The following is a 16,969-nucleotide window of genomic DNA, read 5'->3' on the forward strand; positions in this document are numbered from 1 at the left end:
GGGAAAAGAGGGTCGCTATCCCAGTGGTTCTCAACCTGTGGGTCGGGACCCGCAGGGGGGGGGGGGGGGGGGGTCCCCAAATTATTTTGGGGGGTCCCCAGATGATTACGTTTTCTCACTCAACAGTAAACAGACCAACATACAGTTTACGTGTATAGAGGGTATCTGCACATTTCTAAAGTGACAATTTAGGACTTTTTAATACATCTAAAAAGACACATTAAACATTGGCCAAATTGTCAAATATTAGAGGCTGAAATTGTGAAAATAGCTGATCTACATGCTCACAACGCCTCGCAATGCGAGGCGTTGTGAGCATGTAGATCTGCTATTTTAACAATAGAACCGTGTTATACAAAATGTAATGCCTCAACTCTTAGTGCTCGTCAGGCTGGGGTGGTCCCCAGTTAAAATATGATTATTTTGGGGGTCGCGGCCTGAAAAGGTTGAGAACCACTGCTCTATCCTTCCCAGTTCAGACTCAGTTCAGAGATCACCCTTCCCTGCCGGCTTCCCACGTGTGAACATGGCTAATTGTGTTGGTTGGAGTGCCTGGCCAAGCCGGAGGTACCGTGGAGGAATCCAACCAGTCGCGTCACAAGGGGTAGGAAAGTGGGACTGAGTTACTAGGGCCCAAGGTGGAGGGGCCCTATAGTAACTTTAGCTATTGAAAAATAGCAGATATACAAGCTCACAGCACGGCACCGAGTGCCGCGCTGCGAGCTTGTAGATCTGCTATTTTTGAAAAGTCGTAAAAATGTGCGCAAAATCTTTGAATATGTATTTTTAAGCGAACATTTGTAACTCAAATTTTGCTTCCGGGGAGGGGTCCCTAGCTGTGGCCAAATACATATCATCTTGGGGGTCCTTCACATGAAAACGTTTGAGCACACTGACAACATAGAAACATACGTTTCTTGCACACATTTTCACGATTTTTCAAAAATAGCAGATCTACAAGCTCGCAGCGCGGCACTCGGTGCCGCGCTGTGAGCTTGTATATCTGCTATTTTTCAATAGTTAACATTCATGGGGGGCCTGCAGTGAATCCTTGTACCCAGGACCCTGAATTTGGTGTGACACCCCTGAATCCAACCCTATAGTCTCTCCACGGTGTTTGAGCAGGAACTCCTGTGCTCCCGCCACCTGGATGCCCTCTTTTCTACGAGGAAGTTAATTGCATTTGCCTGATGTCCCAGTTCTAAAAGTCTGCCCCTGAATAGGATCAAAACTGACAGTAATTTGTGTCCCCAGCGTGCCAGCTGTGAACTGCTCTAAATAGGAGGATACAGTGAGTAAAGGTGTTTGCATTTGTAGCACAAATACATAACTAAGTCACTTTTTTTTTTAAGTGCAACATTTTTTCCATTCTGTCCCGATTCTTTGTGTAAGCAGGAGATAGGCTTCTTCTTTTCAAATGGTATGAAAATTGACAATAAAACACTTTCAAGAATTACCTGAATTCTGTCTCTGGAACCGTCCTAGACATTCATAGGTAAGTCAACTTAACATAAATAGTCAAATAATGTCTTAGACAACCACATTTTAGCAATTGACTGACCAGTCTATTTAATAGACAAATTCCCAAATTGTTTCTCTCTCATTGTTCATCATCTGTAAATACACATCATGTACAGTACATAGTACTAGATTATTGACTAGTCACTCGAGTGTTTATGAAAGAAGGCTAACCCAAGTGGTTAAAAAAGAACTATAATTGAATAATAAAAAAGGCTACACAAATAGTCACTCAATAAGTAGGATGGAGTTGCTGTCCAAGTGACAGGCGGACCATGAGACAGGTCAGTAACTTTGATCTTTTAGGCTCTATAGGATCATACAAGACTAAGGGGCGACATTTACATGTACCTTTGGCATAAGAGCAAAACAAAAATGCTTTTTTAATATACATCCACCCTCTTTCTGGACCTTCCATTTTGTGAAATACCAGCCTATGGTACAAAGAGAGACCTCAATCACTTATAGGCCTACTCCATTTGTTGAGTTTCACAATACATTCAACATAACATCTACAAATCTAAACTAGTGTCCAGCAAGACACAATTAAGACACTCAGCGTGAACATTCTGTGAAAGAGCGTAAGGCACTTTAAACTGAAGCACTTCAATTGCTGTGCTATTATAGTATTATTTGGTATTAGAACACTGGACACTGTGTGGGAAAATATGCTTCTCAATGTGAGACATGACATTAACCACTTTAGCCCTATTTTATACTTCGTAATATGAGGTTTAGGCGAAAATAGCAGAGCTTGTTGAGCTGCCATTTTTGAGGAAAAAAAAAAATATTTTTCCACAAAACGTGGTTAAAGGTGATAATCACTCAGTGTATGGTGATGATGGAGACTGTTTGTGCAGAGCATTTCGTCACTGTCGGGTGGAAATCTCGTATCTCCAAGTTTCATGTTTTTAATTTTCTTCGTAAAGCCCTGCTTCATCATATCAAGACTGTGGCACAAAACTAGTGAAAATAGCAGATCTATAAGCACACAACGCCTCCCCATCTTCACAAACTTAAGCCACATGACTTCTGGATGGCTCAGGTGCCACCAAGTGGCATAATATTGATACTACAAGAGCAGCACTTGGGCGCTCATCTGTGATTGTGTGCATGCGTGTTGTTTTAGATGTTGACATAGATGCTCCCAGAGATTATACAGAAGCACCAGCAACAGGACAGTAATGATGTACAGTATGAGCTGTATCACGTACATTGGAGACTCTTATTTACAGTTTTGGTTACTAACCCGCAGACCTACATTGTAAGATAATTATACTTTGTTGAGTGCCACTACCCAACACAGACTGCAAGTGGCAGATGCTCAGTTCCATTTTCCACATAAGCTTGTACCATACATTTTGGTGACTTCTTCTCTCCTCCCCTCGGCTGCCCTCTTTATTCTATCTTCTTCTCTCCTTCTTCTTGCTGTTCTTCTTGTTCAGAATGTTCTTCAAGGATGTGCTCATGTAGTACGGCCTGGAAGCCGAGCCGTTGTTTGTCTCCAGGTCCACCACTAAGGGGCAGTAGCAGTTCAAGGTTAAAAAACGATTAAAAATCACTGCTGATTGATTAAAGGTGATACACCATGCATTTAAAAAGTATTTATGTCATATTGTTTATGTCCCAAAAACGTTTTTCAAAAGGTGTGAGGCTAAATTACCACTCCTGAATAGAGAGCATCTCTCATTTTTGAATGGCTCTCAGAGCATTTCAGCTGCAGTACCACCTTTGGCCTGAACTGCGCCACCCCCCCAAAATCTTTTTGAAAAAAAATTTTTTTTTTTTGAAAAACATTTTTTTTGATTATTTAATTTTTTTGATGATGACATCACAATCTGCAGATGACGTCACAATCGGCAGCAAATCTGGATAGCCTGTTTTGAGAACCCGTGGGATACTTTTAACCTTCGCCTTCTCAAAACCAGAGAAAGACACAACGGTCAGAAATGGGACTTTGTGAGGATAGAAGGTGCTAGTGGGACCCCAAAAAAGGTTTTAAAATAGGAAAAGTGAAATTTCATGGTGTATCACCTTTAAGGCAGTGGTTCTCAAACTTTGACATTTGAAGGTCTCCCCTTAACTTTGACAGCGTACAAATGGAACCAAATGGACCCGTTAGGGTCCATTTGGTTCCATTTGTACGCTGTCAAAGTTACAGAATTGTAAGGGTCAATTTAGACCCCCTAAAGGAACCTAGAGTCCCCCTGAAATCCACTTTGAGAACCACTGGATTAAGGCATTTAGTTGTCTCTGCAAAGTGGGAATCGCGTGGGGAAAAGTACAGCGCACAACACTTCGACCATTTGTGTTTATTCAAAAAAAGGATTCACATTTTCATTGGATTTCATCGATATAAAAAAAGGACTCTCCTGTACAAAAACAACACTGAATCACCTCCACACAGATGTGTGTATTTCACATAGTATTAGAAACAGCACTACATCATCTGGACCATTCAATACAAAACTTACCAAAAATGGCTTTGACATCCTATTATAAATGGTATCTCAAAGGTTCCCGGTGTTAGGTCAAAAACCACAGAACAAGAGGAACGTTACAGTATCTCTTTTTTCTTCTTTTTTCCCACAACTAGGCACATAAACTAGTAACTGCATTCAGAAACATTTCCTGATGTTTGTCAGGCTCTATTCAAACCCCATCCTTATCAAAAGCCTAAAATGTGGTTAGAAAGTTGATCTCCCATATTGATACAGTCACTCTTTTACAGTACATGAGTGAATATAAGGGAACCCTTGCTCAAAACGTGTGTGTGTGACATTATAGAATTGTTAAATAAGTGAAAGCAGCTGCAGAACTTTGTGTCTGTGTAAATATGGTAGGCCAAATAAATATATCACCTCAATGGTAAACATACAGTGCACAGCCGATAAATTAATCATGCTACAAAAGAAAAGAAAAGGAAAGAAGAGAAAAGAAAAGAGCATTACATGGTACTGTTCCCATACATGTAAGTGCCTATATGACATATGACTTTACACTTGACTAAAAGACTGAAGTGCCACAAGGGGGCACTCTTGTTTTACCTTATTTCTTCCTCCATGTATTGTGCCAGGAGAATTGGTGGCATCTGTACATTTAAGGTCCTTGTGTTATGTGTTAGCACTGGGTTTAAATGCTCATACCATACCCGGACTAGTCTTTTTGCGTTTATATCGTAATGTCCTCTAGTTAAGGCAGAGGTTAGCAGAGAACCAACAACAAAAAGAAAATTCAACAGATGCATGACGGGGAAAAAAGGCAAGTATCAGAGTTGGCTCAAGGAAGAATGTCAATAAGAGCTCATTTTTCTAGGCCACATGCCATATCATCACGTCCCGATATGGACCAGGCCATTCCACCTCCCGTTCAGAAGTCCAGCCTTACAGACCTCGCTCTAGATAGAATATCCAGACGCTCCCCGCGCACAGATAATTCGGGAAAGTGAGTGATAGAGCGGTTGATTGGAGTGTCAGTTAGTGTCTAAAAGTCCCGCACCGTGGCTCAGGAGCCAGCGTACAACTTGGCACCCTGCTCTCCCTTGCGTAGGATCTTGTGGAGGCCAGGGGACATATAGTAAGGCCTGGAGGAAGAACCATCGTTCCTCTCTAGGTCTTCGCCTGGCCAAGGCCCAGAACGGGAGGCACAGCCAAGAAAAGACAGCAGGGGGGGGGGGAAGGAAGAGCACAGTAGCATACAAAGAAGGCATTAGCTTGAGATAAATTATTTAGAGGGCCCAAGCAAGAGAATTAAACGAGGAGAAACGAGCCAAGAGTGCCACGATTGTGGATAAACATGCATCAGTTTCAGTGATTAGTTTTAGAGGTCGTTTGGAAGAGAGAGGAGAGGAATGCCACCGTCCCTGAGGTTCCAAAGAGCAATGAAGCACACACTTTCAGCCTGTCCTTGCCTACCGTGAAGACTTGAGAATAAACTAAAGTGGGGTGGGGGGGGAGAGTGTAGGAATCAGGGGGCGCATGAAATGAAAATGGAAGCTGATCTACTAGAAATAGAGTCTGCCATCAATTTTTACCATAGAAGAATATGTTATGTATATGTTAATAGGATTGATTGCCCTACATACATTAAATGTTCCTATGTTGTGTAACGTACATGCTTAAACGACGAATACTTACAGAAACACAGGAACAATGTGTCCACGCACATGGCATAGACGTTAAAAAAGCCATGTGCAATCAGGTAGGATCCGAATATCACCGTCTGCCAGGAAGAACAAGCCAGAATCACTATGTTGTATTGAAGAACAAGCCTCATTCACTGTTATATTGCAGTGTCTGTCCAATCTCTCACAAAATGCTTTCTAATTTCTTACCAGAAGGGGGACCCAGTAGTAATTTAAGGATGGTACCTCCTCTTGAATGACAGGTATTTTACGTGTGAAGAAGAAAAATGCAAGAACACCTGCAAAATAGAACATTTTAAATTAATAATACAACACCACCCATGATAACGCAACACTCAATTTACAGAATACAGCAGTGACATGGAACTCACCAACACTCCCTGAAATTAGCAGTTTCCCCAAGAATAGCAGAAAGTCTGTCACCTTGTCAAGGACAGCCACCCTAAAGAGACAGAGAACACCCAGAGTGTAGGAGAACATCAGATAGAATGGAAGAAAAAACAGAGGCAACCCTCAGTAGGAGAGGCGTGAAAACAGTAGCTGAACCTTATGGTTCATCGCTGACCTTTGACAACCAAATTGCATCACATTAGCCTTGTGTTGTGATGATGACAGTGTACAGGGTCATTGTGGACAGAATTACATACTGTCACGCACGCGCGCACACGCACGCACGCACGCACACGCACACACACACACACACACACACACACACACACACACACACATTACATCATTACAATAGTTTCATAATAGCATTGCACATTGCATCTCAACTATCAAACATAAGCTCAGGCTACCCTGGGGTACAGCTAATGCCTAATTTACACTATGTCGAATGGCTGTGTCCCATGCCGAAAATAGCAAACCTACAAGCTCACAAGTTGTGAGTTTGTACAGTAGATCGACTACCTTTGGCACGGGACGAGTATAATGCTTGGGATAGGAACATAACGATGAGAAGCTGCTAGCCTTCTCTGAAGCATTTATCAACGGGTGGCCCTGACCTTCAAAGGCATTACCTCACAACGTTCCTCATCAGCAAGAAGAAAGCATCCTTCGCTGATGTGCAGAAGTTCTTCCCATATATTGCTACCTGTCAGATGGAAAAATACATGCAGTGCATAAAGTGATTTACAAAGAACAAAATAACTGACCAAATACACATGTTCCTGCTAACAGAGACAGGGAATCAACCACTTAAACCATCCATACTTAGCATAGCAAACTAATACCAGGGTAAGCTCAGTATGTTTCCCTCTACACCAACGTTTGTTAAGTATATGTTCATCTCCCTGCTCTTAAATGGTTGTCTTCTAGTGTGCTGAGCAAGGAGTATCAATATATAGCACATCCTGAACGCCAAGATCAAATAATATTCACACTTGTAATTACATTTTACTGTATATATTAAATGCTTTCAATCTATTCGTCAGTTATCTGACTGAACTGCTATTTTGGACTAATGTTCCCTCCAGAATAGGGATGGCAGTGTTGAAGTTGACCAAAGAAAAATCCAAACAATTGTCAACCATTCCTAACTCACCATGATGTAAGCATTCCTGTTCATGAACTTGATGAAATGTTCCAGACACCAGAAACAGCACTTTAGACAGCAAAGCAGGAATCGAGCAAATGCATTTTGAGCACCTGGAGAAAAAAATGGTGAAACAGCAAATGAGCCAGTATTTGTGTGTACAAATTGAAAGCATAGAAAAGTGTGTAGGGCTATCAATGTCTATGAGTTATAGTAGTTACACTCTACCTTTGAGCTTGTGATCCAGATATTCAAGAACGATTCGGAACATCTGCACCACAGCCAGGATCAAAGCGCCAAAGGCCAAGGAACCTGTGTGATACCTAGGAAATAGGAGAATAGTACCTCTGAATAAAAACTGACAGAGACAACTTAGCCATAATCTGTGTAACAGCGCTGCCATCTTTTTCACGTTGCCAGGTGATCAGATATCTGCACCTACCATTCATTTGCTTAAGCCTGATTTATATTTATTTGAGTGCAGAACATTTTAGACTGACTTGTGAATCTAGCACAGAACCAGCACTTTTACATGATGCAGTGCAGTCTGTCTCAGCAGTTTGATGAAGTGGTTGATCACACCATTAAGAAACATGTAAAGAAATAGGTTTTGGTGAAGGCATTTTAATGATGCATAAGCACTGCTGATTAAGCATTACACACATAAACTATGGCACCATGTTACACAGGCGTGTAATGGAACTTGGCTCTCTGTCCTTTTCTATCATGTGATATGGAATAAAATAAAAGGTCATTGCATTTTTATAGCGCTTTTCCTAGTGCTCAAAGCGCTTTACGATGGTTCATTCATTCATACTGTACATTGGGAGGTGAAGCGGCGAACAGTCGACGCCAGTGTGTCCTCACTTCCCACATTCACACACCAATGGTGGCAAGCTGACACCGACCGACTCATTGGAGGCAATGTGGGGGTTCAGTGTCTTGCCCAAGAAATGATAACGTAGCCTGCGAGTTTAGTTCAGGCAGGTATACTTGAGAATATCATACTGCGCTGCATAAGCGCATACGGATGCTTATTACCATGTTATTACGTCACACGCCAATGTGGCAGTCAGCTGATCAATTGCCGGGCTACTTAAGCTCGCCTCAGTCTGTCAGTTCTCCTGCTGTCTCTTGTCCTGGACTGTTGTCTGTTATGCGCTTGTTTGCTGCTCTAGCATTACTTGTTAGCTTTGTCGCCGTCATGTCCGTTGCTCACTCCGAGTCGGACGATGGCTCTCTGCTGATTCCTGACGAGGAACCAGACCCAGATGATGAGAATGAAATCCCAGCAACGGCGATTAATGATGTTGATCCTGCGCCAACCGGTAAAAGACGTAGCTCGCGTCTCGTTCAGAGGAAGCTGGCCGACTGGCCCATTCAGCGTATTTTAGAGTCACTCTATTCACGCGGCATTGCAGTGCCTGCAGGTCTGAGCCATGAAGGGCTTTTTGAGTTTTTGGTCAAAGCCGACGAGGCTCAGCCGAGCGGTGACGGCGATACCGGCCAAAACGGCGGAGATGCCCCCACCGGCGGGTACACCGGTAAAGGAAAAGGCCCAGCAAAGAAACGCGGTCGCCCCGCCGGTGCCACGGTTTCAGCGCCGGTTAAGAAGAACAAAGGCAACCCGGCCGAGTCCAGCGGACCGAATGATGACATCATCGTGTCTACTCTGCTGAGCCTCAAATCATCTATCGAGCAAGTAAACCTCAGGATCAACGCTCTCGAAAGCAGCAACAACAGTCCAGGTTCTTCCGGCTTGTCTGCGGGAACCGCAGTGTTCCGCGCATCTACAGGGTTTTCCCCAAGGCAGTCTACAGGTCCTTCAGCAGCCGCTAGTGCGATCCCATCCGTGGTGTCCGTGGCACCTCGGAAAACCTGGGGAACTGCCGTTCCAGGCCCTTCCTCTAGCTCTCCGTTTCTTTCTCCTGCTGCAGCAATCCCGGAGGGCCTCAGAAGCCATATAATAGCAGGTAAATAGCTATTCATTTAAAAGGCTAACTATTCACTATAGCAGGGTAATAACCGCTCATCTAATCGTACGCTTTTTCGACAGGGCATGACATTAACCTGGTCAAGATACTGATTAACGCTGATGCTACAGATAAAAGGATGGTGGATTGTGGAGATGTGTCTGTTATGTTAAAGGACTCTGACCCCAGGCTCTCAAAAACGTTAACATTGGCAGAATTTTTTGTAGCGTTTGGAGTATACAGGGATTGTGTCTGCGAGGTGCACCCCCAGCGTAGAGAGGAACTAGATTGTTATATGGCCATCATAGCTGATCTGGCGCTCTCTTATGGCGGGTCTCTATTCTACGAATACCATAAATCATTCTCCTCCAAAGCCGCCGTCCACATCCAAAAGTTTAACCAGCGTTTGGATTGGTCAGTTGTCGACCTAGCCCTCATCTCCCGTCATTTCACCGGCCATAGGCTGTTAGGCTGCGCTGTTTGTGGTTCCTTTAACCACACTTCTAATCTATGCCCCAAGACTGTGGCTATGTGCAAGCAAGAGCCGCCTCACTCCCAGCAGCCTCATGCAAATGCAACCCTGCACATCTCCGAAGGCCAAGCTAAGAAAAGACAGGTGCGATATTCGCCAGGAAATAAGACTCCCATTTGTAATAAGTTTAATGAGAGTGTGTGCACATTTCAATTCTGTAAATTTATACATGTCTGCAGCTGGTGCGGGGACTCCCACCCGAGGTCTGTCTGCCCGCGGAGAACCCGCGAAAAATCAGCCAAATAATAAAGGATCATCCATCTACACCAGTGAACGTCCCTGCTTTATCCGAGGCCCTCAAGAACCATCCAAACCGTTCCTTTGTTAATTATTTATTAACTGGGCTAGTTCAGGGGTTTCTGGCGGGTTTGTGTTGGCTACCAAATATAACCCACATATGTTATAATCTGCAGTCCGCCATACGAGAACCTAAAGTTGTCGATGAGCTTCTTAAGAAAGAAACGACAAAAGGCCACATGATCGGGCCTTTTAAAAAATCCCCATTCTCCCTTTTTCGGGTAAGCCCTATAGGGGTAGCTACTCGTAAATATTCGGGGAAAAAACGGCTGATTATCGACCTCTCCGCTCCTCATAATGGCCCAGTTCCCAGTATTAACGATTTAATTCCGCTATTTCCGTTTTCCTTATATTATGCCACGATCGATAATGCCATTCAAATGATAAAATCGGCAGGCGTAGGCGCATGGTTGGGAAAAGCAGATATAACGGACGCGTTTAAGGTTATGCCGCTCCACCCGTCTCAATGGCATCTCTTCGGGGTGAAATGGCAGGGAAACTTTTATTTCGCAGTCAAATTAACATTCGGGTGCCGCAGCAGTCCCCGTATATTCGATTCCTTGTCAGAGGCGCTATGCTGGATTCTGTCTAATACATTCAAACTGCCGTTCGTTTTGCACCTTTTGGATGATTTTTTAGTAGTGGATTTTCAGCACTCGCCTCCAGCCCGGTGCATCTCTATTCTAAAAGATTTGTTTAAAGCTACAGGAGTCCCTCTGTCGGAGGAGAAAACGGTAGGCCCTACTAATAAGCTAGAGTTTCTAGGCATCCTTCTAGACAGCGCGCTTATGCAGGCTTCTCTGCCTGAGGAAAAATTAACTCGAATTAGAGAATTCCTAAAAAGTTGTTTAGAGATTCCATCAATGACCAAACGTCAGCTCCTGTCACTGCTCGGTCATCTTAATTTCGCAATGCGAATTATTCCTCAAGGCCGCTCTTTTGTCTCCCGCCTGCTGGATATGGCCAAATCTGTTCCTAATCTAATCGATATAATTAATTTAGATGAGGGATGCAAATCAGACATTCGTTTCTGGTCTGCTTTGTTAGATAAATGGAATGGAATTTCTTTTTTCTATAATGATGTAATTGAGACTTCCTCCTCATTGAAATTTTTCACGGATGCCGCCCCGTCCGTCGGGTTCGGCGGGTTTTTCGATAACCAGTGGTTCGCTGGTCCCTGGCCTCCCGAAATGAGCGATTTGGTTTCTAATCTTAAATCCATCGCTCTGTTCGAATTGTACCCCATTGTAATAGCGTGCTTATTATGGGGGGAGGGTTGGAAACGTAAACAAATTACGGTTTTCTGTGATAATGAAGCTGCGGTTTTTATTATCAATAAAGGTCGTTCGTCTATCCCGATTATCAACAGCTTAATTAGACGTCTTTCTTGGACCTGCATTAATAATAATTTTATTCTGCGTGCTGCTTATATTCCAGGTTATAAGAATTCGATAGCTGATGCTCTTTCCCGATTTAAATTTCAGGAGTTCAAAGCGCTGTGCCCCAATGCCAAGCCAACCAGCCTGCCGTGCCCTCCATTCTGTCAAGCGATCCTCAATTAAACAAAAATCAATTTCTGCAAGGTCTTTTGAGCTCAGCTGCCGTGATCATGAGGAAAGGCTTGTCTAAGAACACATTAAAGGCATACGACTCTGCATGGTTTTTCTTTTCATCTTTTTGTCTAAGCTGTTCAATTAACCCTGTTCCAGTTAATTTAGCTATAGTCTGCGCCTTCATAGTGCATTCCTCAGAATCCCGTAAACTCCAGCCGTCCTCAATTAAAGCTATGTTAGCGGGTATTCAATTTCATCTCCGGTGCCTAGACCCATCATCATGTAGTATTCTCAGCCATCCTTCCATCCGCCTGCTGCTCAACGGCCTCAAAAAAGACCAACCTCAAGGCAAAGATAAAAGACTGCCTCTTACTATTAACTTGGTGCATCAGCTGGTGTGTAAATTGAGACTTGGGTGCTTTTCTTTCTATGAGGATAAAATGTTAGAGGCTATTATTCTCACGGCTTTTTATGGGTTCTTGAGGTGTGGGGAATTCACCACTCGCTCTCTCTCTTTCGATCCTCAGCATGACCTCACTGTCTCTGATTTAACTTTTGAAGATGTCCTATTCACTTTATTTCTGAAACACTCTAAATCTGATAAATTCAAAAAAGGCGTGCCTGTGATTATAGCCAAGACTAATACAGCTTTTTGTCCCTTTTCTTCTATGTCTGCTTACCTGCAATGCCGAGCCTGTTATCATCCTCACGATCCCCTGTTCCTCCTCCCCGGCGGCAAACCCATGACAAGATCCTGGTTTGCTGAAAAGCTAAAAACTCTGTGCCAGCTCTGCGGACTGTCTCCCGAATACTACTCTCCTCATTCACTTCGCATCGGAGCGGCCACCACGGCAGCCATGAAAGTGCCGGTCGCCACCCTTAAATCCCTGGGACGGTGGTCTTCTGCTGCTTATGAACGATATGTGCGCTTAAATCGGGGCGAGGTTTTGTTGGCTCAAAATTTAATGAGTTCAAGTGTTTTGTAATTATCTTGATGGTAATAAAGTGTTATTACTATTCTATGCATATATGGTGGTAGCTGGGTGAATCATTGGTTGCATCTGAACGTTATGTATTAGCTAATATATGATAATAGGATAATATCCTCTATACTGGCATTAGAGGATGGCGTTGCCAGCCACGGCTGTATTCTCAGGTACCTCTATGTTGGCATTAGAGGTTGGCCATGGTGTCGGCTCCCAAGGCCTAGCGTTCTCAATAAGCTTAGGATGTTCCTTTCTAAGGAACGGCTTATGGTATTGGCAGCCAAGGCCTCTCTCACATAAAGTTAGTATGTCCTAGCCGATCCCATGGTTGTCTCGGTGTTTTGGGGGGAAAGGATGGGATATCGGTTTGGTCTTAAGTGGTGAGGTTTCGCCCCACACATAGTTTTTCCCAATAGATAGTATATTCCTCTTGTGCTGTAGAGGAATTGCCAAACGGCGGTGCGCAGCCGGCACACATATTAAGTCTTCACATAATGTTAGAATATTCTGGCAGGATTCAGAATTGCTCGCTGCATTTCGTCACTGTCTCCAAGAGGGTCAGTGGGATATCTGCCAGGATGAATCGGTGAGATTTCACCGTAGGGCGTTTCTGGTTCTGCGTGTTGGGGGTGTTTATTATATATATATGTATGTGTGTATATATATACATATGTCTCCCTGCTCTTAATGGTTAATAATGGTTTCTATTTGTACTGCTGCTGAGCAGGGAGAATAAGGTAGCAGAGCCTGAACGCCAAGTCTAAATGTTATATCTACACTTGTACACTCATTCTATAATAAATATTGCTTCAATCTATTCGTAAGTTATCTGACTGAAATGATAACGTAGCCTGCGAGTTTAGTTCAGGCAGGTATACTTGAGAATATCATACTGCGCTGCATAAGCGCATACGGATGCTTATTACCATGTTATTACGTCACACGCCAATGTGGCAGTCAGCTGATCAATTGCCGGGCTACTTAAGCTCGCCTCAGTCTGTCAGTTCTCCTGCTGTCTCTTGTCCTGGACTGTTGTCTGTTATGCGCTTGTTTGCTCCCACCGCCTCCCCAGCTCCACCAGAAGGCTCTGTTACTAGTTCTGTTCCCCATGGGGGGTGTTTATTATATATATATGTATGTGTGTATATATATACATATGTCTCCCTGCTCTTAATGGTTAATAATGGTTTCTATTTGTACTGCTGCTGAGCAGGGAGAATAAGGTAGCAGAGCCTGAACGCCAAGTCTAAATGTTATATCTACACTTGTACACTCATTCTATAATAAATATTGCTTCAATCTATTCGTAAGTTATCTGACTGAACTATTATTATTACTTACTATTATTATTTTTTTCTTGCAAACTGAGCCAGGGGTAGGGCTCGATAAGCATTTTGCTTCCCCCTTCCCCTTTTCCAGTATCATGGACACCTTATCAGGTTAAATGGACTTGACAACCTGTGCCTTGGACTTTCCCTTCTTTCTTTACTAAATATTGTCATGCTCATACTGCACCAATGCACATCACATCACATGTATGTATTGTCCTATGAACTGGAAATAAACTAAAACTGAAACTGAAACTGAAGGACACTTGGACATGTGGACAGGAGGAGCCGAGACTCAAACCGCCGATCCACGGATCATTGGACGACCTGCTCTACCTCCTGAGCCACAGCCGCCCCAAAATACAATAATATAGCGTAGAATGCAAAACACTGGAAGAAAATAGAATAACAGCATTGTATAATTAGTCCATGTGGGGCAGATAAAGAAGGTCAAATGCTGTCTATGATCATCCAACACATCACAACAAAGATTGAACCGGTCAGATGGATTTGCTAACATCCCATTATCACTGCATTCCAACACTCATGTACAGTCGTGGCTAAAAGTATTGGCAACCTTGCATTTGTAAAACAGAAAGAAACTAAAAAAAATCTTCCAGAAGCTTGGCAAATGAAAACATATTTGGCATCAACATACAGTATTTGGTTTGCAGAGGAACACAACATAAAACTAGAATAAACACAGAATCCTAGCTCATTCTACACATACATTTGCATAAATACTTACATACACTGTACAGTACTTGAATTTCAAGCAGGCTATTCACCTGGAACTCACCTGTGGTGAGTCCAATTGACTTAAATCTTTAGTAATCACTAATCCACCCAGTTTAAATGGAGTAAAGCCCTCATTCTGCTGTTTTGTGTCACACACTGAGCATGTCATGGACCAAATAAAAAAAGGAGAGAATTGTCAGGAGGTGAGAGGTCAGATTGTAGCCAAACATGGACAATCTGTAGGCTCCAAGAGACCTTGATGTTCCTTCACTCTGCGCAATTTAGAGGATTGTGTGTTGTGTGTGTGTTTTTTTTAAACAAACGCAAGGGTGCCAATACTTTTAGCCACGACTGTAGAACCACTACTATTTACTGCAGTGGTTCTCAACCTTTTCAGGCCGCGACCCCCAAAATAATCATATTTTTACTGGGGACCCCCCACCCTGACAAGCTCTAAGAGTTGAGGAATTACATTTTGCATAACATGGTTCTATTGTGAAAATAGCAGATCTACATGCTCACAACGCCTCGCAACCCGAGGCGTTGTGAGCATGTAGATCTGCTATTTTCACAATTTCTGCCTCTAATATTTGACAATTTTTTAATTTGTCATTTTAGATGTATTAAAAAGGCCTTACATTGTCACTTTAGAAATGTGCAGATACCCTCTATACACTTAAACTTTATGTTGGTTTTATTACTGTTGACTGAGAAAACAATGTTGCACATTAAGTTAATCATCTGGGGACCCCCCCAAAAAAATTGGAGACCCCCCTGGGGGTCCCGACCCACAGGTTGAGAACCACTGATTTACTGAATGTCTCCGGCGTCCACGCAGCTACAAGTACGTACCGTATGGCTCTACTGAAGGAGGAGAAGAGGGGGCAGGTGGGGATGTCGTTGGGCTTCTTCAGGGCCCAGTAGTAGGAGGCAAAAGCCCCTGCCAGGGTGCACTGGCCCAGGGCGATGCAGAAGTTGACCAACCACAGGAACACCAGCAGGTTGCACAGCTGGAGCACCAAGATGTAGCGGTGGTACAGACTCTCTCCGCCGTAGAAGGCAAACGTGCACTGAGAACCCGGGCACACTTTGGTGACGTTGGACTGACTGAAGGTCTGGGGAACAGCATGGATTGGAAATTGTTAGAGAGTTAGCAAGAAGAAGAAGAAGAAGACTTTATTAGAAGTTTGCATAGGAAAAGGTACAGTTTCATGACGGTACAGTTCACTGGTACAAGGTCTACTAAGAGGAGATCCATGAAAAGACTAAGCTTATTTCCACAGGAAACCATTTAAGTATCTCATATAACATTGAATGACAGACGAATAGAACACAGTACTATGCAGTAGATATGTAAATAAAATAAAATGAGAGAACAAAAAAAGTAAGTAAGTCAATGGTGTTAGTGATAGTGTGATGTTTGAGCCGTGCCATTTACATGAACCGGTTTAACTACTTGAACGCTATCCTTTTACGCAGGAGTCCCGCAGGGGTCTATACTAGGCGCTCTCCTTTTTCCCTCTACACCAAATATCTTTTCCCAAAATAGCTGATCTACTGTACATGCGCGTTGCGTTGTAAACTTAAAGATCTGTTATTTCTATTGAATGTTCTACCCAGAATAGGGATGCAAGGGTTCAAGTGGTAAAATAATGTGCCAGACAACTACTGTAGCCGAGTCGGAAATACTGCTGAACCAGACTTTTTGGCTCATTCATTTTGTTCTACTGCCAGTTTAACTACTTGAAAGGACCATACAAGTATGTCATTGTCTATTCACAGCTTCTGCCATAGGATGTACATAAACATAGTTAATTTCCCCATAATAATAGCTTTATTCTTAGATTATACGCTGAAATATTCTCCAAAGTCATTAAAAACGTAATTAACTGAATAAACGACTCAATGTTGGCAAAAAATTAAGCAGTAATCTCTGCAAATTGATTTTCATATCATCAAATTAGTGGAATCCAAAGTCTTCCTGAAACATTTAAGAAACCACTGTATGTTTTTTGAAAAATGGTTGGCAGGGATGTCAAGCAAAGCCTACAGTGAGTAATAGTTAGTTGAAAACAGACTAATTAACTAAGCATTTGAACATTTCCAGTTATATTGATTTATTGTCTGGATTATGTAGCTTTCTTCAGAAGGCCATGACACCTTTTAGAAGGTCACCCTTTTAAATACTAAGGAGTGCACACTAGCCGAAAAGTTTTCTCTTGATTTAGAGAATATCTCAATGCTAATGGTAAATATATTGCTCCTGCCAAGTCTGATTCAATTGCTAGTACTCATTAAGGAGCCGCCTGCCCTTAATCTTAAACGTTATTGATTTTGCATTGACTGACTTTGGGGCGATGAGA

General features: G+C 42.9%; 1 protein-coding gene across 1 annotated transcript in view; it reads right to left on the reverse strand.

Annotated features, from left to right (window-relative positions):
• Positions 1-1,096: 1,096 nt before the first annotated feature.
• slc44a5b (solute carrier family 44 member 5b) overlaps positions 1,097-16,969 on the reverse strand; it is an 85,719-nt gene continuing 69,846 nt past the window's right edge. The window contains exons 15-22 of the mRNA XM_080732657.1: positions 15,459-15,721; positions 7,428-7,522; positions 7,209-7,312; positions 6,685-6,758; positions 6,034-6,104; positions 5,852-5,940; positions 5,655-5,739; positions 1,097-3,034 (exon numbers count right to left, since the gene is read on the reverse strand). Of these exons, the coding sequence (XP_080588783.1) occupies positions 2,922-3,034; positions 5,655-5,739; positions 5,852-5,940; positions 6,034-6,104; positions 6,685-6,758; positions 7,209-7,312; positions 7,428-7,522; positions 15,459-15,721 (894 nt within the window). The 3' untranslated portion in view covers positions 1,097-2,921. The remainder of the gene's footprint in view (positions 3,035-5,654; positions 5,740-5,851; positions 5,941-6,033; positions 6,105-6,684; positions 6,759-7,208; positions 7,313-7,427; positions 7,523-15,458; positions 15,722-16,969) is intronic.

Source organism: Nannobrachium achirus (assembly GCF_963921795.1).
Source record: "Nannobrachium achirus genome assembly, chromosome: 1".
Lineage (NCBI taxonomy): Eukaryota > Metazoa > Chordata > Actinopteri > Myctophiformes > Myctophidae > Nannobrachium > Nannobrachium achirus.